Raw genomic sequence first — 26,113 nt, 5'->3', positions numbered from 1 at the left:
GCTAGCACATGGCATGGTGGGGCAAGAAACATTTATTGACTGGCCTGTCTTTTCCTCCTTCCTCTCATGCTTTGTGTATGGGGGCAAAGCCCCCTTCCGCTGCTGTCATCATCATCTGTGGTTCAACCTGTGGGGAACGGAGGCTTGCCGGGGGCGGGGGAGAGAAGGGAGCTCTTCAAATGACACATTTCCCTGTGGAAGGACAGGCCAGCGGCTGCGTGAGCCAAAGTCATTAACCGGCCCAGGAGGGCTAGGCTTGTTGGAACAGTACCAGTAGATAGCAAGGGAAAGAGGTTACCGCTAACAAAATGTCTCTGCTCGCTCGCTCTCTCACCCTGCCAGTCCCATCTCCCTGAAGGGAGCCAAGAAGCAATGGCAGTCAGAGGAAATCTCTGCCTGCAGCCTATAATTATCCTGTCTGCCTTCCCAGAAAAGGCCAGTTGGTGAGCGAGCCTACTTGTGTTTCACATAGCGGCCCCGCATCCTGCTGCTTCCCCAATTACTGCTAATGGACTTTTTATGATGATAAGACGACTAGGTTGGGGAGAAGGTATTGACGGGGAAATGGAATATAATTCACTCCCTGTTCGTTTGTTCTGTCAGAAAGCTCTCATTTTAATTTTATTTGCGAGGCACCGAGAAGCGGACCTGAGAAAATAAAGGATCTGTCACTAAAACTGTGGATTTCGAGGCAACACAAGTCTCAGCAGGAGTTCTCTGAGGGGTGTTTTCAGTCTCATTGAGCATCTCCATAGAGACACCCCCCTGCACCAGTCTTGCTCCAGTCTGTGGTTCTCATTTCTCTGATGTAGAGAAATGTACATTATGGATACAGCTTTCTTGTCTCCACCCCAACCTAGGCTCCCTTACGCTGGTGCTTTGAACAGTCTCCCTTTCGAACGTCACAGTCTCTCTTTCCCCCACTCTCCATCTGTCTTAAATCTGCTCCTCTCTCCTGTGTTAATCTCTCCTTAGCTTCCCTCTTTTGTCTGCTCTCTTTCTCTGCTCTTCCCTTGCTGTCCATATGCAGGTCCCTTACCTGGTCCCTTTAAATTCTCCCTATTGGTCTCTCCCCCACTGGCCCCGTTTTTCTTTGTCATCCTCTATCCTCACCCTTTACGTCTCTAGCTCTCCTTTCTCTCTTTGTTTTTACCCAACTCCTGTCTACCTTCCCATATAGTTCTCTTCTCTCTCCCACTCCCACCATCCATTACCCTTGCTGTCACTCTGCCCTAGCACTTCAGCTCTGTCTCTGCCCTTTCTCTCTCAAACCCTAGGTGTATGTATCTAGCACACACACCCAAAAAGGCTGTGGGTGTGGGTGCCGTTGCCTAAGTCAGCAAACATCCATGCAATATTTAGTGGCACCTGGATTACAAACTCAGAGAGAGATGTGAAAAGTGGAGATTAAAGCTGCCGCCCAGCGATCTAGTTACTGGGGGGGCGGCGAAGCTCCTTTTCTAATCATAAAACTGTTGGCAGCTGTGAAAATGGAGAGAGTGTTTCACGAAATCAGCTGAAAGTTTCAGCCCAAAAAGAACAAAGGGAAAGGAGCATGTTTTTACTCCTCTGCTGTCTGGAGTGAACTCTTAACTGGTTCAGCCTGGCTCCTTCCTTATCACGCCTGCAGTGAGAGAGTACCAGCTTGTCAAGGGAGATGTTCCCATTAGAATTACAAGCCATGGTGGGAGATGCCAGAACTTCCTTCTGTTTTTGTGAAGTTGTTTGACCTTGGTGAGAGTCCCTGCATTCCTGGCTCTAGGGACTGTAGTTGACTATTATTCGTTATTCTTTGCATCATGATTGTGCGTGAGGGCCTAGCCAAGGTTGGGACCCCCCTTGTGCTGGATACTGTGCACACTAATTGAGGCAGGAACTCTCGCTCACAAAGAGCTTAGAGTCTAACAGGCAAGGCAGACAATGGGGTGGGAGAAATGAAGGATTATTATTTCCATTTTACAGTTGGGAACTGAAGCACAGAGAGAGACTATGACAGAGCCAGGAAATGAATCCAGGTTTCCCAAGTCTGTCCAGGCCCTTACCCACAAAACCGGGCTTCTATATCACCTTTTCCCTAGCATTCCAGCACCTGCTACCCCCCTGGAGCTGGTTGAGGCGTACGAGAACAAAGTCCAGTGTACACCTTGTCCCGCTCAACGTCTCCACGGTAGGAAGAAGATAGGCGTTCGCTAACACACCCTGACCTCACCTTGACCCATTTTTCTAGTGGAGATGTACTTTGTATGGCAACCGATACAAGAAAATGGAGAAGGAAATATCCAAATGGTTTACTGGCACAGCTGACCCATTGCAAATTGCTCAGAGAAGCGGGGTCTGTGAGGGTGCCCCCCCCCCAGTTATTTTAAGGACCTCAGTTGAGGGGAGACTTTTTTGATCAATTGGTTATACCTTAGCTGCTCGGACTGAATGTCTGTTCCTTCCTGTGCTCTTGCTTTCTTCCCGGGCTGTCTCAGGTGCAGTCTAGTTTCTCTCTCTCTCTCTCTCTCTCTGTTCTTCATGCTGGGGGATAATTGAGCGTTCTTTCACCTGCATGGGTAGGAGTTGAAATGTGGTGTCCCCACATGCGGGCTCCTTGGGTCAGCACGATTGGAGCGTAGGCCTCCATCACAATGCTGACTGCAGAGACCGGGGGCCTTGGAAAGTGGAAGCAAAACCTTTTTAAATATACGTTTTGTAACTGGCTTTCTTTTGTCTCTATTAATTTTTTTGCTGCTGTGGGCGAGGGGCCTCTTTCAGCCAGGCTCATGTTGCTCTCTGCCCCCGAGGCCGGCTGAAAGAATAAATTGTTTGTCTTGACTTGTTGTCCATTGTTGTGGCAGTTTCCTGGAGGTGGAGGGGCATGGAGGGAGCTGACGCTGGATGCAAAGATGAATTCTCCAGCCTACGGTCAGCCAGCCGAAGCTGCCCACCTCACCTCAGGGCTAGGGAAGAGCTAAGAAAACCATGGGGACAGTAAACAGCAACAACAGGGAGTTGGGCAATTTGAAAAGTCCCTTGTTAGGCTCGGACAGAGCATGGCCAGATCTCCCTGCTGGTAACTATCTTAGAGCGGTTGGTTGCACTACCCCCTTCCTCGCCAGCCTCGTTGCCTCTCCTCGCCAGCCCAGTACCAGGGCAGTGAGCCAGAAGGGAAGGCACCCTGAGGAGCTGGGTAAGGGGAAAGATGGAGCAGCATGTGGGAAGCGAGTTTGCCAGCCAAGGGGCCTGCCTGGGGAATCTGCCTTGATGCCGTCAGGGGTTTTCCCCAGGAGCGGGGAGCTGGCAGCAGGGTGAGGTGCCATCCTCCTCTCAGTGGCACTGGAAAGATTCGCACTCCCCCCCCCCCCCCGCTTTGCACCTGAGGAGGAGAGGAAATAAGCCAGGCCTGTGTAAAGAGAAGAGACTTAAAGAGAAGAGACGTGGGCCGGTTACTATAGCGACGGAGCAGTCCAGACCTTCCTTTTGCTTCTGTTTTCCTGACCGCTCCAGCTTTTTCCTTGGGCTCTGCCCTTGAGACAGTTCTCAGCCGGCACCCGGGGGCTGGGTGGGTGAAGGGGACTCTCTGCCAGGAGAAGGAAAGGGGGACGGGCGACTATCAGAGAAGAGCATCAGGTCCCATGTGTCCCCCCGCCTTAAAGAGGGCTCTACATACAAGGCATCCATAATGGTTTGGGGGCATAGTTCGCTCCAGGGTGGGGATAAAATCAGGGCATGGGTTTCCTCTCCCTCCTGTCCTTTGGCCATAGAAGAGATGGTGGTGGAGTGGGGACTTGTTTCTTTCCCTTCCATTCTCCATTGAGAGCGAGGTCCCCTTAAAGCTTGGGCTCCTCAGCTTCTGGCCAGTCCTATTTCCATGGGGAGTGGGGCTGAACGCTCAAACATCCTCAGTGTAGGGCAGGTTCTAGTCTGGAGCGTGTGAAATGTTGGTTGTGTGGCATAGATAGGAGAGAGAGAGAGAATGCCATTGTTTTCTATCTCCTGACCCGTCTATACATCTCCCAAACTGTCTTCTTCCTAAATAATCCAGCACTAAGGGAGTTTTAGCCTAGGTCAGCAGGAGTATCTCAAAGAATTGATCTGGAAGGTTGGCATGATTTTCTTAGAGAATCAGTCTAGTCTGAGGGGCAGGTCGACATTTAAAAAGCCCGTGCTACGGTAGCATTTTAGTGAAGATGCTACTCTGCTGATGGGAGAGCTTCTCCCATCAGCTCAGTTAATCCACATCCGCGACAGGTGGCAGCTATGTTGAAGCTCTCCCGTTGAAGAGCTTCTCCCGTTGAAAAGCTCTTCCGTTGAAGCTCTCTTGTCATAGAATCATAGACTATCAGGGTTGGAAGGGACCACAGGAGGTCATCTAGTCCAACCCCCTGCTCAAAGCAGGACCGATCCCCGACTAAATCATCCCAGCCAGGGCTTTGTCAAGCCTGACCTTAAAAACTTCTAAGGAAGGAGATTCCACCACTTCCCTAGGTAACGCATTCCACTGTTTCACTACCCTCCTAATGAAAAAGTTTTTCCTAATATCCAACCTAAACCTCCCCCACTGCAACTTGAGACCATTACTCCTTGTTCTGTCATCTGCTACCACTGAGAACAGTCTAGAGCCACCCTCTTTGGAACCACCTTTCAGGTAGTTGAAAGCAGCTATCAAATCCCCCCTCATTCTTCTCTTCCGCAGACTAAACAATCCCAGTTCCCTCAGCCTCTCCTCATAAGTCATGTGTTCCAGTCCCCTAATCATTTTTGTTGCCCTCCAATGGACTCTTTCCAATTTTTCCACATCCTTCTTGTAGTGTGGGGCCCAAAACTGGACACAGTGTTCCAGACGAGGCCTCACCAATGTCGAATAGAGGGGAACGATCACGTCCCTCGATCTGCTGGCAATGCCCCTACTTACACATCCCAAAATGCCATTGGCCTTCTTGGCAACAAGGGCACACTGTTGACTCATATCCAACTTCTCGTCCACTGTAATCCCTAGGTCCTTTTCTGCAGAACTGTTGCCGAGCCATTCGGTCCCTCGTCTGTAGCGGTGCATTGGATTCTTCCGTCCTAAGTGCAGGACTCTGCACTTGTCCTTGTTGAACCTCATCAGATTTCTTTTGGCCCAATCCTCCAATTTGTCTAGGTCCCTCTGTATCCTATCCCTGCCCTCCAGCGTATCTACCACTCCTCCCAGTTTAGTGTCGACATAGCACTGTCTACAATGATCGGTACAAGGTGTGTAACTTAAGGCTTTTCAGCTCTAGATCACTGGTTCAGATCCAGCCTATGCTGGTAGTGACCAAAGGCTGTTTGTTTGGTGACCTTTATGAACAGATTCGGTAGTTCCCATCCAATTCCTAGCGAGCAGGATAGATGCTAACATCCCCGAAAACCCTCATCACAGTCTGGCACTTTTGTTTGCTGCCTCGGCAGAGTGGAGGCGACCAAACTTCCCTCTCGGCCCTGGATTCATGTACAACCAGCTCATGACTGTCTCATGTTGGTGAGACTATGTGGAGGAAGTACATGCTGCATCCGTTATATTTATAAACGAAAGACTGCACTGTTGGGCTAAATATTTTTCTTGTCCTCTTTACCCCTTGAAGATCTCAGCTGCAGGGCTGCTGTGTCCATCTGGGGACCAGCTTTGACAGGAAAGAGGAAGGCAAGTTTTGGTGGAGTGATTGAGCAACTGAATTCTGTTCCTTCAGCTGTCAGTTCAGATATGTTAATCCCGCCTGCCTTGTTAAACCAACTCTGAGTTTTCAATCTTTCTCACTCTTTCTTCAGTTTCTGATGTTTCAGACAAGCATGCCCTGGCCTGTCCTCTTCCCCCATTCATCGCTTACTGTGCCCCATGACAGCACCTCCTGTGGGGTATTGGGATTTATAGGGTTAGATAGGCTCCCCCCAGTTCCTTTTTGATACAGAGTTCCCCAGATTCTCTTAGCTTGCATGTGTCATAAGGAGGTGGCTTGTTCTTGCAAGGGCTTTGCAAAAGATGAGCTAAGAGCTTTTCCTTTAAGGTTCCTCGTGAAAGAACTGGGCAAGGAGAGAGAAGTCGGTGGTGCTCCCACCATCAAGTCATTTAACTCTGTAAGGCCACCAGAAGTGACATCTTATCATGCCTCTCCAGTGAGATGTCCCCTAAACCCACGTGTGCCTGGGAGATGAGCTGACGATCCCAAACCCGTTTCTTCCTAAAGGCCCCAACGCATGCTCAAAAATGGTGATGCTGCATGTGGGTCAGCTCCCTTCTCAAGAGGGGCCTAAAGAGCCCACCTACCAAGTACTAGAGCAGGTCAAGCTAGACAGAGAGTCACCATGCTGGTGATGGGAAGAATGTCCTTGCCAGGCATCTGGGTGCTGTTGGCCAAGGCAGTGATCCTGAATCGAGAGGTAAGAACAGAACATGCTTGGGGGCAGGGTGGGGACAAGGTCAGAGGGATGGCATTCCGCTCCAAAAGAGGGGGAGGAGGTAAGCTGCTTGCCTCCACCTGAACGTAATCAGAGCAGGAAAGAAAGGGTTTTGTTGCTTGTCTGCTGTCAACATCCAGTGCTTTGGTTGCCCCTGGCTGTTCATTTTGGGAAGTGAGTAGGAGGTGGGCGGGCCCTCATTGGAATGAAAGGTTCTGTTTAGGTTGATGGGCTTTCCATTAAGCCGTGCAAAAAAAAAAAATTTAAAAAAATTGCAGGTGCACAGCAGGCGTGTTTGCAGCCTCATCTCTCCGGCAACAAACCCCACAGGCAGCCTCTCCTAATAGGAAGGTTCTTTGAATCGAAGCATCTTCCCCTCCCCTTGATTCAAGCTCTCCCAGAAAGAGCTGGGGTTTTTTAATCAGGAAACGGAGGAAAAAATAAAATCCCTCGTGCCTTGCTCCCAAGGAGCATCAGGCTGTGGGTAAGATTCACTGTGGCTTTCCAGAACCAGGTCAGTGAGGGGACAGCTTTTGTGTTTCCATCCACTCACCTGTGACCACCTGGGAGGATTGGTGAAATGGTATAAAACCTCCTCGAATGTGACAGTGATGTCTGGAAAAATGAGTCTCAGAATGACTACCAAAAAAAAGAAAAAATCAAGAAACTACAATCCTGGTATTTCAAAAGAAATACACAGACCCTCTGGTTGCCTGTACTAATATCTTTTTACTTTCTTATAGCACCTGTGTGTTATGAAGGTTCCCAGAGTCATTTACACAATATATCAGGGATTCTAACCAAGAGCTTGCATATTCGGGTGCAGGCTGGATCTGAATTCTGCACCAAAGCCCCTGGATTTTCTGACTCTCTTGGGCAGCATGTGGGAATTCTGAAGCCACCTCATTTCTACTTCATATGACAAGGGGAGAACACTTTTTTGCGCTTCATTGGGATTGGGGTGGGTGGCACCTTTGTGACCAGTGTGGGAATCAGCGTGGGTGCTGTGGTTAACAGAGATTAGAGGCAGATGCTGGATCTGAGGGACCCAGAGTTTTAGAAACAGTAACTCCTCTTGAATTTATTTTCTTTCCATTTGTAGAGAATGCTTTATATGCAATTTAGCAGCACAACTGCCATGCAAGGCAGGTAACTATTGTTCCCGATTACAGATGGGGGCAACTGAGCCACGATGAAGCGATTTGCTTATGAGCATACAATGAGTCGATGATGGAGCCAGAAATACAACCTAGGAGTCCAGGTTCTCAGTCTCTTGCTGTAACCATTAGATCATACTCCCCTCCCAGAGCCAGAATTAGAACCCCAGAGTCCTAGCTCCCAGTAGTTTGCTCCAATAACTAGATCACCTTGCCTTCTACAATAATTGTCGATATTATGGATGATTAGTCACAGGCTAGATTTTTAATTTTAGTAAAGAATCTGATTCTAAGACTAATGTGTAACTTTGATGTCTTTAAGAAGCCCTTGACCTTTTCAGCTGCACTGGTACAGCTCAAAAATTGACCTGTGTGGACTTTTCAGATGTTAACTCAGGAGGCAGGGGGACTGGGGAGAGATAAGGCCTTGGGCAGAGACTGTGCATTTAATTTTTAGCCCAGAGCAGATTTTTACAAGCAAATGACAAATTCTTGAATGCAGGAGTTTCCAACAGGACTTTCTGACAACCTTGAGCTGTAAAAGTGCAAGAGCAGCTCTGTGACCTCTCTAAATATAGATTTAGATATTTATAAATCTAATGCTTGTGCACACAACATTCAGCAGGACATAAACAGCTCCAACAAATTGTGTTTACCTCCAGCATGGAAACAAATACTTGATTCCGTCACACACACTTTTATTTATATACCAGTTGCCCGGCAAGGAGATGGAGCTGGGAAGGAGAAGAGGGCACTTCCTTTTCACATTAGATCACTGCAATTCACCGGGGACATTTCCTGGGCTCCCATTCACCCTCTTCTGAAGCGCTCTTTCTGGTAGGATGTCTGCATCTTGCTTTATAGACCCTGAATATGTACATATAAATATGCACATTTCAGTCGTGTGGTCTGCTTCCACAAGAATAACAGGCGCCATCTTTATGATCTGAGTGATTTTATTTGAACACAGCTGTGGCCTTGTGATGTAAATATTTCAGTCAATTTTAAACTAACTAGAGTAGAGGAAACTGTGCTGGCAGAGCAGGTTAGAGCTGGAACAGACACGGAAGGAAGGCCTCTTTGGGAGTTTCTAGAACAGTGGTTCTCAACCTGCGGCCCAGCTGTGTGCTAAAGGGCAGTGCGGTCCAGAGCCGGAGTTGCTGCCCAGCCCCCTACAGCAGGGTCCGGATCGGGGCTGCCACCTGGCCCCACACAGCAGGGGTCAGGGTTGGCGCCCAGCTCCACGCAACAGGGTCCCTCCTGCCCAACCCTACAGCCAACCTGGGCGCTTCATTCCTGGCCCCACTCTGTGGAGGGGTCTTTGGGCTGGGGGCGCTGGGCACAGCAATGTGGGGAGGATGTGTGTGAGGGGGTGCTGTGGTTTCCAACTTGCGGCCCAGGTAACACTGCAGCCCACAATGATTAATAGGTTGAGAACCGCTGTTCTAGATAGACTCCTCCTTGTCTAGCCCTCCTCCCGCCAGAAGCCCCTTGACTCTTTCTTTCCTTGCTTGTAATGTTTGCCCAGTCTTCCCCTCTCCCTCTTCCTTCAGAGGTGCTCTTGTAGGCTCTCAAGCTTGGAGGGGAGTCACTGTCCAGGGAAGGATAAAACCCAGTCACAGCTGTGAGTGTTTGTTTTTTTTTTTAATCAGGCATGCCTGCATCTCTGCGCAGCTGGATGTGAGAGGCGTTTGAGGGGCTTTTGGGCCCCTCTCTGAGCTGCGCAGATCCCCTGGTTTTGGGTTTAAAAGCCTGCAGAGTCTCTTGGGGGGAAAGCTGCCGGAGCAGTCTGCAAACTCTGGCTGTGCACTGAGTTTTGACAACTTGATTGTTTCAAGTGGTGATGAATTTGGTTTGTTGCTCTACGTTGTCAGCTCGCTTTTCCAACCTACGGGGATACGTGTGTGTGTGTGTGTAAAAATACACATGCACGCACGCACAAAAATGGGTCACCCACTTCCTAGCTTCTGAAGGCGAAGCATGCTGCACATACTAGGGGCTCCCTGCATCCCTCTGTTCCCACACAAGTTCCACCCTCCCCTCCCTCTCTTTTTCAGGGACTCAGTGCACCTCATCCCCACCCTCTCCCTGATGCCAGGGGCTCTGTGTGCCCCCCCCATTCCTCGTGCCACGTCCCTCCCCATACCATTGTCTTACATTCTTTGACTCTATGGCAAGGGCTCTGTGTGGCCCCCATTCCCTCCATAGCAGTGTCCCTCATGCCCAAGCAATGTGGGTGAACCCCTATTCCCCCCCCCCCCCCGTTTTCCCCATGCTCGCCTAGATTCTCTTCACCTCTGTGTGCCCCCTCTCCCATGCCAGTGTCCTCCATTCTCCCCCTATGCCAGAGGCTCTGGGTGCACCCCTGTTCTCCCATGCCTCCTAGGGGCTCCCCCTATTCCAGGGGCTCTGTGTCCCCCACCAATTATAGCATTGCATATAAAGAGATATAAAGTTTCACAGGACATTTGAGTTCTGTCTTCTAAGTCACCAGAAAGAGACTTAGAACAAAGAAACAGGTGCCCCGTTTGTAAAACTGAGGGCAGGGCAGCACCACAAAGGTGTCTCCTTGGAAACTAGTGCTTGACAGGCTCCATGGTAACTCCCCAGCTCTGCTAGATAGCTGTGATAGTATAAGGAATGGTGGGGTTTTTTTTAACTATGACTGCTTCTTATAAGGGCTTATCTACTGTTTTTTGTTTGTTTGTTTTTTTAAAGGTCCCCCGGAGTTCATTAAAAAACCAGTGGACCAAATTGGCGTGTCAGGAGGTGTGGCTTCTTTTGTATGCCAAGCAACGGGGGATCCCAAGCCCCGGGTCACCTGGAACAAGAAGGGGAAGAAAGTGAACTCGCAGAGATTTGAGGTAAGAGACAGACTGGAACTACGCGAGTCCACGTGGCTGCAGTCAGAGTTGTGACTGCAGCAGGTATAGACATACCTGAGCTAGCTTTGATCTAGCCGTGGCAGCCTGGTCTTTACAAGCCCACCTGGGACCCTAGGTATGTACTTGAGCAACTAGTCCATGCTGCTGCAGCTTCACTGCTGTTGTTACTGGAGCTAACTAGATCAGAGTTAGCTCAGGTACATCGACACATGCTGTCGTCGTCACATCGCTGATTGACGTGTCGACATTAGTGTGTGTGTAAGTAGTAAAAAGAGCAAAGCAGACATAAAGCAGCTTTGTTACATGAATTCCCTAAGGAGTCAATAAAAGTGTGTGTGTGGGGGCGGGGGAGTTAGCTATAAATGGAGTGAGTTGTGAGTTCTTAGCCTTTAACAGCTTGGAGGCTTAAGCTGTGTGATTTTTGCAAAATGAGAGGAGACTAGGCACATTTGTTGCTTCTTTTTAAGTGTCTATTATAAAGCTGCTTCTTCCTCTCCACCAAGAAACACAAACTGGACTGGCCCTTTTAATCTGACGTTTCTCTAGCTCAGCCAACTTTTTAAATACACCTCCCCTATCCCCGCCCGTATTTTTTTTTTAAGGTTCACCACAGCCCAGGGTGAGCGTTACTGGCATTCCTGGCCAGACCCAATTTATTTGTAATATCTAAATAAGAGTGTGTGGCAGGGCAAGGAGAGGGCAGTAGTCATATTTTGACACCCTGAGCCTTGACCCACAATGGGACCTCTACACTGCTAGCCGGCTGTGGGTTGGGAGGGACATTCTGACATCTGCTCTTCAGGCAGATGGGGTAAAGAGGGGGCTCGAATATTTCATTCTGTTTTTGCGGCTCTTGTCTCCACATCCCCATACTCCTGCAAAGGCTCATCGTTTCACTGGTGTTCCAGGGCTTTCAGCTGAGCAGGGGAGCTTTTGTTGAATGAAACGGGCAGGGGGGTCAGGTGCGATTCAATCCTGTAATCACAGGTCTTGATGCGGAGCCTGTTGAAGCGAGTGCAAAGGCTGTCATTGTCTTCCGTGAGCATTGGGGCAGGTCTTGAGGGGAAAATGCAGAACTGATGGGCAGGAAGGGGGAGCTGCTGTAGCCGGATCAATGTGTGCAGCTGCCCCCTGTGTGGGCAAGACAGAGCATGCCCAGGGCCCGGGCCTTGTACTCAATCCCTCTGTCTCCCTTTCTGTCTCAGACCATTGAATTTGACGAGAGCGCGGGTGCTGTCCTGAGGATCCAGCCCCTCCGGACTCCCAGGGACGAGAATGTCTACGAGTGCGTCGCCCAGAATGCTCACGGGGAGATCACCGTCCATGCTAAGCTCACCGTTCTCCGAGGTAAAGAGCATGCTGGCCTGTCGGTGCAGGGGTGCCAGCAGGGTGAAGGATACCCGCTCTCTGGGTGATGAGGTCTGCCTGCTGCAGCTTCCCCTTACTGACCCCTTTTCTCCCCCATCCGTTCTGCAGTAAGACAGAAAATATCAACTTGCCTCTATGTAAATCCATGGTACGCCCACATCTTGAATACTGCATGCAGATGTGGTCATCCCATCTCAAAAGATATATCGGAGTTGGGAAAGGTTCAGAAAACGGCAACAAATGTGATGAAGGGTATGGAACAGCTTCTGTATGAGGAGAAATTAATAAGACTGGGACTTCTCAGCTTGGAAAAGAGACCACTAAGGGGGGATATAAAGGAGGTCTATAAAATCATGACTGGTGTGGAGAAAGTAAATAAGGAAGTGTTATTTCCTCCTTCTCATAACACAAGAACTAGGGGTCACCAAATGTAATTAATAGGCAACAGGTTTAAAACAAACAAAAAGAAGTATTTTTTCACACTACGCACAGTCAACCTGTGGAACTCCTCGCCAGAGGATTCTGTGAAAGCCAGGATATAACAGGGTTCAAAAAAGAACTAGATAAATTCCTGGAGGATAGGTCCATCAGTGGCTGTTTGCCAGGAGCTGGGAATGAGCGACAGGGGATGGATCACTTGATAATTCTCTGTTCTGTTCATTCCCTCTGGGGCACCTGGCATTGGCAGGAAGACAGGATACTGGGCTAGATTGACCTTTGTTCTGACCCAGTATGGCCATTCTTTTGTTCTTACAAAGTTGCCATACGAGTAGTGGGGCTGAGGCACAAATGCTCACCTTTGCCTGCTCCCAAAGTATCGCTGATTCTGGTCAGCAGCCCTGGGGGTGCACCTCACCTGCCCGGGGTAGTATATTAAGGGCAGCTCGCTGGGAGTGGCTCTGTTTGCAGCTGGGTGGGAGAAGCTCCCCACTTTGTGACTACGTTCCCCAGCGCCCGTGGCAGTGTTTCTCCTCAGTTGCGCAGGAACTGTGCCCAGCCGTCTCTGAGTAGATGGGGCTGTGCTGGGACATTCTCGCTCTTGCTCGCTCCTTTCCTCCCTCAAATGCTTCAGGTGGCCTTTCTGTCTCAGCCCTGCTCTGTCCTGTCCCATGGAAACTCCCTTCTCAGGACGTTTATGGACAGCTCAGGAAGGCTCCATCGTTCTCTGAAATCTAATCCCTGTCATCCAGGGTTGCAGGAGAGCACCTATCGTTTGATGTAGTGAAGCTGAGCTCCTGCGTGACAGGCTGCTCTCCAGTTCCCTTTCCTTGTCCAAGTCCCTCCCTCACCTGTTCTCCCTTGGGCCCCTTCTGGCCTTCGCCTATGCCGGTGTTTCTCAGCTGGGGATCCAGGCCCCCTAGGGGGGCAATGAGCAGGTTTCAGGGGGTTTATATACAGAAAAACAGTTATGGCAGCCCAGGTGGGCCGTGGAGTTTCCATAGCATGTTGGGGAGGGTGGGGCAGGGGGAGCTCAGAAAGAAAAAGGGTGAGAACCCCCAGGTTATGCCACATTCTCCCTCAAGACCCTGTCTCTCGTTCGTTCTCTCATACCAGTCCCCACTGTAAGGGATATGTCTACAGACTCTTGTTACATTTCATCTGTTTGAAACGTTCTCTGTGAGCACAGTGTGTGTTTTGGGGGCTGGCGGGGGAGGGAGGGGAGGTGTGTCCAGGGCCCGCTGTCGTTGTTCTCCTGCTTTTGATGCCTCCAAATGTTTCCTGCCTACTGGGTGGTGTTTTTATTAGTCCCAGAAATCTAAAACCGCTGCAACACGGAACAAAGCCAACCTGCTAATGGAAATGAACCCACTTATGGGGAGGAGATGCATGAGCTTCTTGGTTCAGACAAGAAGAGCTTGTAAATCATCCTGATGGGAAGGCCCTATAGGTAATGGTGTATACGCTGGCTGGGAGGGTGTTCCCAGCAGGTGTTGCCGTAGGGAATGGTGTGGGAGCACTGCCTGGGTGGGGAGCTCCCGAGAGGAAATGCTGTAGGAATGTATTGGATGTATGGGTCCTTCCAGTAGGAGCACTAGTTGTGCAGCTGTTTCTACATCTTTAGTGATAGATTTAGGAGTTCCTAGCCAGCCTCATGGCAGAGCATGGCATACGAGCTCCCAGCCCAGAAGGCTGTAGGTATCTCTGGCAGTTGCAAAGTATTCCTCCTGGTAGCTTTTAAAGTACTTTTGCTGAATGGCCCATGAGCAAGTTCCTAATTCATAGATGCCTAGGACAGAATGGACCATTGTGATCATCTAATCCAGTGGTTCTCAAACTTTTTGGCTCGCACGCCCCTTGTTTGTGTCTGTAGTAATTTACACCCCCACCCCTTCCACCACACAAGTACATCTACCGATAGATGTGGTGGGGTGCTTCACTTGAATCTGTTTCGACATCTTTGTTTTTTCACTTGAGTTGGGTTTTTTTTCCTGTGGCAAGAATGAGCTGAAGATCCGTTGTAATAACAGCAAAAGCAGAAGCGGCGCTTGTCGTCCGTGCTTACAATTAAACGGGCACAATGCGTTATAGCAAATGGATTCAGGTTCAGATGGCAATGACTTTGCATAATGCTAGGCAAGCTTCACAGAAATCCATCAAAATGCCCAGCGCCATCTAAAGACAAATGCACAACTCCATCTGAGGGCCTGATATGTCTGGATGAATCAGCGATGCTAGTTATTGCTGCGAATAAAATGTGCACAGTCAGAGCAAGGGAGGGCAAGCAGGGACACGCCCCTCCTCCCCCACCAATGGGGGCAACGCACTTCTCTGGGGTTGGGCTGGGACAGGAGATGACCACTTCTCCGTCCTCGGGGCCGCAGACGGAGAGCCAGCTCTTCTGGCCACCAGGGGAGAGCAAGCTCCTGCAGCCTCAGGGGTACAGAAAGTGTCCCTCCAAAAGTGGCCAGATTTGTATTGCTGTGCACGTCCCTGTGCATAGTAAGGTGGTTATTTTTTTTCTTCCTGAAGTTTCTCACGCCCTCCCCTCTGAATAAATTCCACACACCCCACTTTGAGAACCTTTGATCTAGTCTGACTTCCTGTATACACAGGCTGGAGAACTGCCCCTGCATAATTCCTAGAACAGATCTTTTCGAAAAACATCCGATTTTGATGTAAAAATTGCCAGTGAGGGAAAATCCACTAAGACCCTTGGTAAATTGTTCCAAATGTTAATGACCTTCACTGTTAAAAATGTACAGCTTATTTCCTGTCTGAATTTGTCTAGCTTCAGCTTCCTGCTATTGGATTGTTTTATACCTTTCTCTGCTACACTGAAGAGCCCGTTATCAAATATTTGTTCCTCATGTAGGTACTTACAGACTAATCAAGTCACCCCTGAATCTTCTCTTTGTTAAGCTAAATAGATTGAGCTCCTTGAATCTATCACTATAAGGCAGGTTTTCTAATCCTTTAATCATTTTCTTGGCTCTTCTGTGAACTCTCTCCAATTTATCAACATCCTTCTTGAATTATGCATGCTGGAACTGGACACAGTATTCCAGCAGTGGCTGTACTGGTGCCAAATACAGAGGTAGAATAATCTCTCCAATCATACTTGAGATTCTCCATTTATGCATTACCTGTTTTGGCCACAGTGCCACACTGGGAGGTCATATTCAGCTGATTATCCACCAACACCCGCAAATCTTCGGAAGAATCACTGTTTCCCAGGATAGAATCCTCTATCCTGAAAGTTTGGCCTACATTCCTTGTTCCTAGGTGTATACATTTACATTTAGCCATATTAAAACACACATAATTTGCTTGCATCCAGTTTATCAAACAATCCAAGTTGCTCTATATCAGTGATTCATCCTTTTCTTTATTTGCCACTCCCTCAATTTTTGTGTCATTTGCAAATCGTATCAGGGATGATTTTATGTTTCCTTCCAGGTCATTTATAATAGTGCTAAATAGTGTAGGGCCAAGAAGCAATCCCTCTGAGACCTGACTAGAAACACACCACTCAGTGATGATTCCCTGTTTACAATTGCTTTTTGAGACCTATTAGTTAGCCAGCTTTTAATCCATTTAATGTGTGTCCTGTTAATTGTATATTGTTCTAGTTTTTTAATCAAAGTGTCATGTGCTGCCAAGTCAAATGCCTTACTGAAGTCTAAGTATGTTACATCAACACTATTATCTTTATCAACCAAATTTGTAATCTCATTAAAATAAATCAGTTTAGTTTGACAGGATCTATTTTCCATAAAACGATGTTGATTGACGTTAATTACTTTATCATCTTTTAATTCTTTATTAATTTAGTCCCAAATCAGCTACTCCGTTATCTTGCCTGGGATCAATGTCAGACTGACAGGCCTGTAATTACTCGGATCATCCTGTTTCCCTTGTTAAACATTGGCAGAATGTTAGCTTTGTTCCAGTTTTCTGGAATTTTCCCAGTGTTCCAAGACTTACTGAAAAGCAACATTAACAGTCCAGTGAGCTCCTTAGCCAACTCTTTTAAAGCTCTTGGATGCAAGTTATTTTTAAAATGCCTAACTTTAGTAGCTGCTATTTAGTAGCTGTTATATTCTCCAGAGATACAAGTGGAATGGAAAGAGTGTTCTCATCATCAAATGATGACTACATCATGCATTTTTACCAAATACAGAACAGAAATATTTATGGAACATGTCTTTCTTTTCTGCATTATTATTGATAATTTTATCATTTCCATCTAGTAATGGACCAATGCCATTGTTAGGATTCTTTTTGCTCCTAATATATTTTAAAAACTTATTATTGTCCTTAACTCTGCTGACCATAAATTTCTCCTTGTGTCCCTTTGCTTCCCTTGTCAATTTTCTACAATTTCTAGCATCTGATTTATATTCATTGCTATCAACTTCCTCATCCTTCCATTTATTATGGGGTGTTTTTTTAAAAAAAAAATTTATAGCTGCCTTCACTTCCCCTCTAAGCCTCTAAGTTTTTTAACCAGTACCGCCTTCTTCCTCGATTATGGCTTTCGGGGCATCTAGTAAGGTGTTCTTAAACAATTCCCAATTACCACGCACAATGTTCTGATTAAATTCTTCTTCCAAGCTGATTCAGCTCATAATTGTTTTCAGCTTTTATTGTTTTCAGCTATTATTGTTCTGGACTTTTTTTGTTTGCATATTATAAATGTAATCAAGTCATGATTATCTAAGCTGCCATTAATTTTTAGTTCTGCAGTCAGATCCTCTTTATCTATCAAGACAAGGTCTAATATAGAATTCCCTTGTGTTGAATGCAACACTTTTTGAGTTAGGAAATTGACATGTATAGTATTTACATAGTCCAAGGATGTTTTAGTACTGGCAGCATGAGACTTCCAGCATATGTCCCTCAAATTAAAGTCCCCCAAGATCACGCAGCTTTTTTTCCTGTACTTTATAGTTATGTGTGTAAGGAGCCAGTCATCCTGTTCTCTAGTGTGATTTGGTGAGCTGAATTTATGCGCAGGTCCCCAATTTACTGTGGTGAACAAAGACCTAACACAAAGCTCATGTAGCAAAGCACCTCCCCCTGTGATAGGGAGCACCCTCCTGCTGTCCAGCTGGTGGCCTTCTGTTGTCAAAATGCCAGCTGTCTTTGAAATAGACAGATCCAATGCCCAATCACAACCGGCCCCCTTTGTGTAGGTGTCTCCATGCTGCTCTCCTGACGCCATTCATGCAGCCCTGTTTGTCTCTGTCACCCGCCCATCACCCTTCATGCAGGTGTCTGAGTCTCAATGTCACTCCTACATTTCTTCACCACATGGCACTTAACCTCCCATCAGCAGCATGTGGCAGGTTGTTGCTCCCTGTAGAATTTTAGGCTTAGGAAGGCCACTCTCTGACAAGATAGCGCCTGTCTCTGGGTGCCACTGAGTGGTCTGGAGCTGCATTCAGTAGGGTGCCACTAATTTCTGAGGAGCTGTGATGGTTCCCGAGGAAGGTGCCTTTGTAATAGTTCCTGTGGAGGAGGTTTCCATGACTTGAGTTTAAGAGGAAGCAGCAGAGAGAGCATTTGTCCTGCAGTCCTGGTCCTAGCGAAGCCTCTGGATTGCCCTGGCAATGGGAACATGCTGTTTCCGACAGAGGAGCTGCATCATTCAGGTAATGAGGAGCTGTGCTTGGCAGCGGGGCTCCTTGCATGCACCGTGTGACAATGGCTCCTAAGGTACCGGCATCAGATAAGTGTCAGTCAGCGAGACAGACAACAAAACAGGAGCTTGCCTCTCCTGGCTGCCTGACTCACTACGCATGTAGCCAGGCTCAGCAGAGCCCCATTACTGCCGGCACCTCTCCAGCATACTTGTGGCATGCTGCTCAGCAAGCTCTAGCTCTCTGCGCCCACCAGGACCTTGTTAGGTGCCTGTATTAGCTGGCTGGTGGGAGGGTAGCTTGGATCCCCACATAATGAAATCTGAGTGACGGAGAGAAAGAGCAAGTGAGGTGATGAGCCGGAAGCCTGGGAGGCAGACGGGGTAGCAGGTTGTTTATAGATTTCTCTGCCCTCCCCCGCCCCCCGCCCACTCCTCTCTCCTCCTAAGCTGAAGTTATTCTTCTCCTGACCTTTCCTTGCTTTCAGACAGGAGAGATTGACTTCTCTTTACCCTGCGCCGGACCCATTTGTAAGTGCTGGGAGAGTTAAAAGAACAAAGCATGAATCCATTAACCTCTACAATCACAGAGAGAATCTGAAAGATAGCATGCTGGCATCTATTTCTCCTTTCCTCCGCCTCCCTCTCCTTTCACCCCTTCTCCTCCCCTCTCCTCCTCACCTGTCCTCTCCTCCTCTTTCCTTGGGTCCCTCATTCCTGTCTTTCTCAAACATGCCTCCAGTAGCCTAATGCTTAACATAAGGCCAGAGGCTGCAGTGCAGACGGGAGGCATATGTGACCTGTCACTTGCAGAAGCTGCTACTCTAGCGCGCCGTTGAGTGTGGAATCATGGGGCCCAGCTTTGACGGGCCATGCGGGAATGGGGTAGCAGTCATTCTGCAGTGTGCCGGCTCCCTTGTGGTGGGCATGCTCAGATACACGTGTGTGCACATTCATGTCATGCACAGGTCTGAGCAGTTACAGGGTTCCCAGAGCACCTGTGCAGGCGGTCAGAGGAACAGAAAGAGAGGGCACCCTCCCCATTTGATGCTTCAGGGGTCAGAGATAGCCCCCTTTGCCTATACACTGGGGAATCAGCTGCCCCAGGATCAGACCCCTGACGTGCCTGATGTCTTGGAGGCTGCACCCAGCAGATAAGAGGTCGTGTCCCTTTGGTCAAAAGCAGGAAGCAAAGGTATGTCAGGAGCAGAAGCACTCAACAGGACAGACCTCATAGTGGCTACCATTCAACTTCCAGTAGTGTCTTTCTGATTCCAGCCAGGCCGGCTGGTTTGTCTTTCCTGCTCCATTTCCCAAGGGATCTGAGCCTTGGGAGAACTCTAGGTAGGACCCTTGCGGTCCCTTCTAACTCTGTGATTCTAAAGAGTGACTGCTTTTTCCCACATGGCCAGAGTTTGTGCCTGCAAAGCTGGTCCTGCTGGGTGTGGAGAATGCAATAGAAACTGGGGAGGTTTTGGAAGTGCTTTTTCAGTTGTTGTTGACTCCAGCTGTTGACATTCTCCATGGAAGCCTACAGAGAAGGAAAAGTGGTTGGCACAAGCACCCCACTTCCGGGCTGTGGACTTTCTCCAGGCTCCACATACATGGGAGGGTTTTTTTCCCCCGTGCATAAGCAGATTGTATTTTTCCATCTCCTTCTTCAGACAGCACAGGAGGAGCAGCCAGGGACAGATGTTTGTTACAGCGGGTTGGGCAAATGCACAGCACATTTGGACCGCCCTCATGTCCAGCAACAGCCTGGGGTGGGTGACTGCTCTGTACCTGATGCAACTGTCTGCCTAAATGCCCTTCAGCATCAGGAGGCAGCAGCCTTCATGGCTGTGTTGAGGACAGACTGTGAAATTGAGGGAGAGAGAGAGAGAAGCTGGTGTTGGAGGAGCAGAAGAAGTTCAAGGAAGAACATATGCAGGGAGAGAGGTAGCTGAGGAAGATCATTGGGAAGGAACAAGGAAAAGCAGTGGGGAAGGATCTGGGGTTAGCTTTGAGACAGTCCTTAAATTCAGGCAGAGCTGTCCGGAGCGAACCTCTGTTAAATGTTTTCAAACCTGCGGGGCAGAAGCCCTGGGAAATTCTCTCTAAGAATTTGATCCACAGAGAGAAAGGAGCTGGGTCTAGAGAGAGAGAGAGAGAGGCTGGTTAAAAGGGAAGGAAGTAGCTGGGCAAAGATGTTAGCTCTCCAGCGAAGGATGCTGTGGGCAGAGAGCCATGCATGCACACACACAAAGAAGTTGGAACTGATGGCCAGAGAGCAGGATCAAGGGGAAGGCAATTCTCTGTTGAGTGACTGTATCCTCTCCCAGAGACACATGGGCCTGGTATACATGACTTCTGAAAGCTGGAATTGGACTGTATTTTTCATAGCCATTGATTCCAGCATCCACTCTGGCTGTCTGCTCAAGGATTTTCTTTATGCTTCTACAGGATGGAGGGGAATTGGCTTGGTAGTGTAAACCCAGACTCCTAGGAACCAAGGGATTAAATCCCAACAGGGTCAATTTCATCCTTTACCCTGCAGCAGTTGATACATTGAGTTCCATGCAGTTCACCCTTTTGTGTGCAGCTTTTAGATGCAACTTGAAAAAACAAACTTCTGTCACCTCCATATGGATTTGTAAGAGTAGATGTTTGGCCCAGTGTCAGAGGATAAAATTCCCCTGCCCCCACAACTTGTACAACACTGGCTACAACCATTCCTCCCTAAAAAGGGCTGTACTTTGGAAAACTTTGAGATGAAAGTGTCTATATAAATCTGAACTCTCTTATAACTGTTAGGGAAACTTGGCAGAACCTGCTATAGGCAAGGTTGCAAAACTCTCTCCATTGCAACACCTTGTTTTTTGCAGGTGCTCGTAATTTTCCTAAACAGTCACCTTTTGTGCTGAAGTTTTCTACACGTGATCCCTACCCAAAGGTAATGCCCAGTGTGGGTGTGTGGAAAGCTCAAGCAAAACCCCATCTGCCATTTTTTGAGATCAGCGAAGCAGTGACTGGTGAAGCTGCGAGTGGAAATTTGGGTGGGACCCAATTTACAGTGGATGGGCAATGACCAAAGATCGGACATTGTAGCAAATCTCTGGGAGGCAGGATTGTAGGGGGGTGACTGGGTGCAGAGAAGGGATATGAGTGCATCGAGCCTGGGTGCTGGGCTGGCCAATGAAAAGGAGTGATCCCCATAGCCCCATGGGCAGGCATGGATTAAGCCAGGGCAGCAGAGGGAAGTTGGCACCTATGCAGGGCCCAGCTCTCACCAGATTTGTCCAGGGCTGGGAGAAGTTTGCAGCTCTGGGCAGAGGCAGCACGGGGCAGGCTAGGCTGGTTCTCTGCTCCCTGCCACCCATGGCATTTCACAGATTGTCTGAGAGCCCACTCTTCAGCTAGGGGTTCCTGATCCACAGCCTGATGGAAGTTGGCTTCTGCATTCACACAGGCTCAGATTTGGGTGGGCCTGGTTATTAACTCGGTGAGACATGGCCCAACTATGTCTACGCCCATGCAGTGGAAATAAATAAAATAATACTTTTTCAGTTTTGAATGCACAGTCGAAAATGTTGAGCCCAAAAGGGGCATACTTTAAAAGTATTTTATTTGCATTTTTTAAAAATTGCTTCGCTAACTTTAAAAGCTCTCACCAGATTTTCTTCAAAATTGACTTGTTTGGTAGAGCTTGCTTTGACCTAAAAATTAAGCCAAGTCGGAAGAAAATTAGTTCATAGATTGAGGCTCGAAGGGACTACTGTGGTCATCTAGCCTGACCTCCGGTATAACATAGGCCATAGAACTTCCCCGGAATAATTCCTTCTTGAAATAAAGCATATCTTTTAGAAAAACATCCAATCTTTATTTTAAAAAATGATGCATAGGTATAGAAAGATATGCTCAGCCTGCAGTGCTGCAATAGCAGATTCAAGTCATCAGACTGGTGCCCTTTGCCTACAAGCGTGCAAGTTTCTAATGGCGTTGCTAGGCACCAGTTGGCTTTTGATGGCTGGTCTTGTCAGTTATAAGATTGTGTGGTCGTCTGGTTTTTCTTTTTCTTTCTCTTACAAAAGCCAAAAACCTAGGAAACGAAGCGCCAAAAAAAGAATACAGTGTAATGAAGCGTTATGGTTCTGTACCTAAACTCTTAAGTCAGAATATATGAAATGGAAGGTTGGACACACAACTGTGCCTTAAGATAATCTTCAATTATATAATTACAGGGGCCCTCTCATTCTGCGGAGTCCTAGAGCCTGAACTCCAGCCTGAACGCAGAAGTCTACACAGCAATGAAACAGCCACACGTCCCGACCCCCACAAGCCCAAGTTGGCTAGCACGGGCCAGGCGTGGGTGTCTAGTTGCTGTCTAGACATACCCAGTGTCACAGCTAAATACAAGAGTGGAACAGATAAGGAGATCACACATGTTGCAAGACGCCATTCAATCTGAAGTGGGCAGGTAACATCTCTACAGTTGTGAGACAAAGGAGTGTTGTTGTAGTAATGAGCCATATATCCAGTGTCTTATTAAATCCATTAATGTTGGTGTCGAGCAGAGTTATGAATTTAAAGCTCCCAGGCTCATCTTCTGGAGGTGTTGGGCAGGTTTGCTTTAAGGATGAGGACTGAGAGGTCAGACATGGAGGGATCGTTCTGCGAAGATGTTCATCTGTGGGAGATAGGGTGTTTTTGCCTTCTATCACTTTTCTGTGTGAGCTCATTGGGGAACACAATGATTGTCTCGTTTCACCCACACAGTGGTTAGTGGGGCATCTAATGCACTGGATGAGGCACAAAGAGAAATAGTATGTGATCAAAAAGAAAAGGAGTACTTGTGGCACCTTAGAGACTAACCAATTTATTTGAGCATGAGCTTTCGTGAGCTACAGCTCACTTCAACATCTGATGAAGTGAGCTGTAGCTCACGAAAGCTCATGCTCAAATAAATTGGTTAGTCTCTAAGGTGCCACAAGTACTCCTTTTCTTTTTGCGAATACAGACTAACACGGCTGTTCCTCTGAAACCTGTCAGTATGTGATCAGCGTATCAAAGGCATGTCACACACACGCATGCAGGGGATGAGAGCTAGCTCTGGGTGCTCACAGCCTTATGAGCAAGGTGCGGGAGTGGGACTCAGCCGACTTGGGTTCTTTTCTTCCTGGCTTGCTGCAGACTTTTGGTGTGATCTTGGGCAAGTCGCTTCTGCTCTCTGTGCCCGCTCCTGCAGCAGTGATAATCTGGGGGAGGTTGATGTGAGGCTTAGTTTTTTAACATATGTCAAACTCTATGAGATCCAGGTGTCTGCAGAGAAGGGCAAAGTGTTACTCTCACTTCTGCATTTCCTGACATCCAGGTGCTTGACTGTGCGTCCTTCATGTTGCTTCAGCATAGCATTTAATACATAGCGCACGCACCTTTTAAATGATTAAACAACCATGCAGACCCCGGGGAAAAGAGTAGCAGCAACCCCCGCTTTATCTCTCTTCCTCATCCTCATTTCCAGCACAGTTAATTATCTGAACACAGAGCTGCCACCTTCCAGAGTGACAAGGAGACGGAGATTGCGAGTGCTTTTGCTTGCTAGTCCATGACCTCAGCATTATTTGTATGATTGTGTGCGTGTGAGCGCATGCGCCCCGGACGGTCTGATGCATTTTTACCCCCAGTGCAGAGCATGTCCTCTGGTAGGATTTATTATAAATGAATACTGAAGCACCCGCTCATTTCCCCTGCACTTTCTCATGCTACTTTGTTCAGTGGCCTTGAGGTAATTCACCAGCTTTTCCCCAGGGGAGGCCTTTTTAAACCATTAAATCCAAGAGCAGGTATGAACAAGGTGCTTGGGAGAGACTAATAATACAGCAAGCACAACACCTGAAAATGTTTCCCTACAAAGCCAGCGTGAGTCAGCTGCAGACAGCTGCCCAGAAGTGTCCTCCAGGTTTCTTCATCTTGCATCATGAGTCTTCTGTTCTCGGAGACACTTGGACTACTTTTAGAAATAGAACTCGCAGTCCAAGCCAGGCAGTTTGTAGCAGGTGCGGTTTGGTGTCTGGCGACTGGGAAGAGGGGTGTGTTCATGTCTTTGTGGGGATTGAGCTGATTGCATTATTGCATGGAATCCAGTTGTTAAGGGATGAAGAACAGTCTCACTTTCCTGACAGGAAGGAAATCCTAGCACTTGAATCAGTGGAATATGCTGTGTTCGGAGATGCTTCCTCTGCTGATCTGATCCTCAAATCTGATCACGCCTCTAGCCGCGGTTGTTTTAATTAAACTCAGAGGAATTCTGCACAATGTGCTGCAAGATTAACATTTTTGTTTAATTAGAAACACTCAGTAATAATAGTTGTACCAGGCCTCCCCCAACGCCCGCACACTCTTACACTCACACACGCACCCTGCCAGTCAAGAGGGCTATTCTCTCCGCGGATTAATTGGTTTGTGAAATTAACAGATTCGGGTTTGAGCCAGGTGGAGTAGCATCTCCAGGAAACAGAATGCGAGCAGTAATCAATAATGATGTCATCTTCAGCCAATCAGACATTGGCTACTTTAACAACATGCAACGGCCTGTTTAAAAAAGGGAAGGGAATGCATTAAAAGCCTGGCTGAAGTGGGCGTAGGCAGAGCAGTTCCGAGGCTGCATCTTTGTCCTGAGCTCCCTCTTGGATGGGCCTGCATAGCTCAGCAGATATAAGCTGCAGGAATGCATGCTGCTCAGAGACTGTTGTAATACCTAGCCACAGCTCGGTGAGCTAAGGACACGGTCTCTTGGTTTAGCTCAGTCCCTTAAATTTGTTTCTGTATTCCAATACAGAAAGCAAATTAAGACCTTCCCTTGACTTTCTTTTGAGACACTGTTTTGAGCTCCAGTCCTGCAAGTTGCCAAGTCTCTCTCACCTGGGAGTGGAGGGCTCCCAGCAGCACACAGGATAGGGCCGGTAATCCGTGGCATGTCCCAGCTGCTTTTATTATTATTAACCTTTTATTCAGGTAGCACCCAAAATCCCTAGCAATGGTTGGGGGACCCCTTGTGTTGGGAGCCACACAAAGATGTAGCAAGAGACAATCCCTGCCTGCTTGTGGAGTGGAAACAGAATAATACTGAGCCACTAAAAAAGCCCCTGTCAGCTAAGTATCCTAAAACACGTCACACACATGAAATCACAAAACAATCTTGAGAGGGACCAGAAGAGGCTTATTAATATCCCCATTTTACCAGATGGGGGGAAGAAATGGGGCACAAAAAGGGGACTTCTCTGAGGTCACAAAACAGATCTATAGCAGAACCCAGCAGCCAATCTCACAGACCCCTAACCAGACGCTGAAACAGTGAGAGAAGTTCTTCTTTCTTCTGCCCCGTGGGTGGATTTGATGCTATAAATGTGGTCTGGTGTGTTAAACTGTGGCAAGCTGCAACTGCAATGCCATCCCTTAGGCCTTGTCTGCTTGCAGTGGTTGTGTGCTATAACGGTATCCGTTAGGAATGTGTTTCGTGTTGGTTTTTTTTTGTTTTTTTTTACTGAGATAGTTATAATCGGTACAGCTCCTAGTGTGGATGCAGTTTTATTGGTATAAAGGTGGCTAGTACACCGATATAACTTATTCCCCTTTCTGTATGGGAATGATAAAGCAGCTTTATGCTGATAGACCAGCACCCACACTGGGGGATCTATACTGCTTTAGCTACACTGTTAAGAAGTGGTACAGTTTTTGTGTGTAATCAAGCCCTTCGCTTGTACGTTAACCAGATTTCTGCTTAGTGCTTCTCCCCCTTGACGGGTCACTAGCTGCGAATGGACACAGCAGGCCCCCATTGCTCCCTGGCATGCTCAGGGCAAGGAGGCTGCCTTTGAAAATTCAGACAGTCTAGGCATTTATACTGTTCATCCCTGCGGTATCCGAGCACCGTTAATAATGACGTTTGTTAGGGCTTGCATAGTGCTCCGCTGCTTCCAAGCACTGTACAAACCTTGACTCTGTGCCCCAGTGATGTCCCCAGTTTTACAGATGCGGAAACTGCGGAACAGCAAAATGAAATAACTCACCTAAAACCAAACACAGTTAGCAGAGCCAGCATTAGGACCTGGGAGTTGTGGCTGCCTCTCATTTAAAAGAGAGAGGGGGTGGGGGAAGAAGCAACAAGTCTAGGCTTCCAGTTCCTCTCTTTTGTCCCATTGTCCCTTGGGTTCAGCCATATGTGTAGTACACAGCTTGGC

At 48.0% G+C, this 26,113-nt stretch overlaps 1 protein-coding gene across 8 annotated transcripts in view; it reads left to right on the top strand.

Moving 5' to 3' along the window:
* The window catches only part of PTPRS (protein tyrosine phosphatase receptor type S), a 247,445-nt gene that overhangs the window by 127,974 nt on the left and 93,358 nt on the right, over window positions 1–26,113 (top strand). For all 8 annotated transcript variants that reach the window (XM_073323722.2, XM_073323721.2, XM_073323720.2 and 5 more), the window contains exons 3-4: window positions 10,278–10,423; window positions 11,650–11,791. In XM_073323722.2, the coding sequence (XP_073179823.1) occupies window positions 10,278–10,423; window positions 11,650–11,791 (288 nt within the window). The remainder of the gene's footprint in view (window positions 1–10,277; window positions 10,424–11,649; window positions 11,792–26,113) is intronic.

The sequence above is a fragment of the Lepidochelys kempii genome, chromosome 25 (assembly GCF_965140285.1).
Source record: "Lepidochelys kempii isolate rLepKem1 chromosome 25, rLepKem1.hap1, whole genome shotgun sequence".
Classification (NCBI taxonomy): Eukaryota; Metazoa; Chordata; order Testudines; family Cheloniidae; genus Lepidochelys; species Lepidochelys kempii.
The sequence above is the reverse complement of the archived record's forward strand: the minus strand, read 5'-3'. Positions and strand labels throughout refer to the sequence as shown.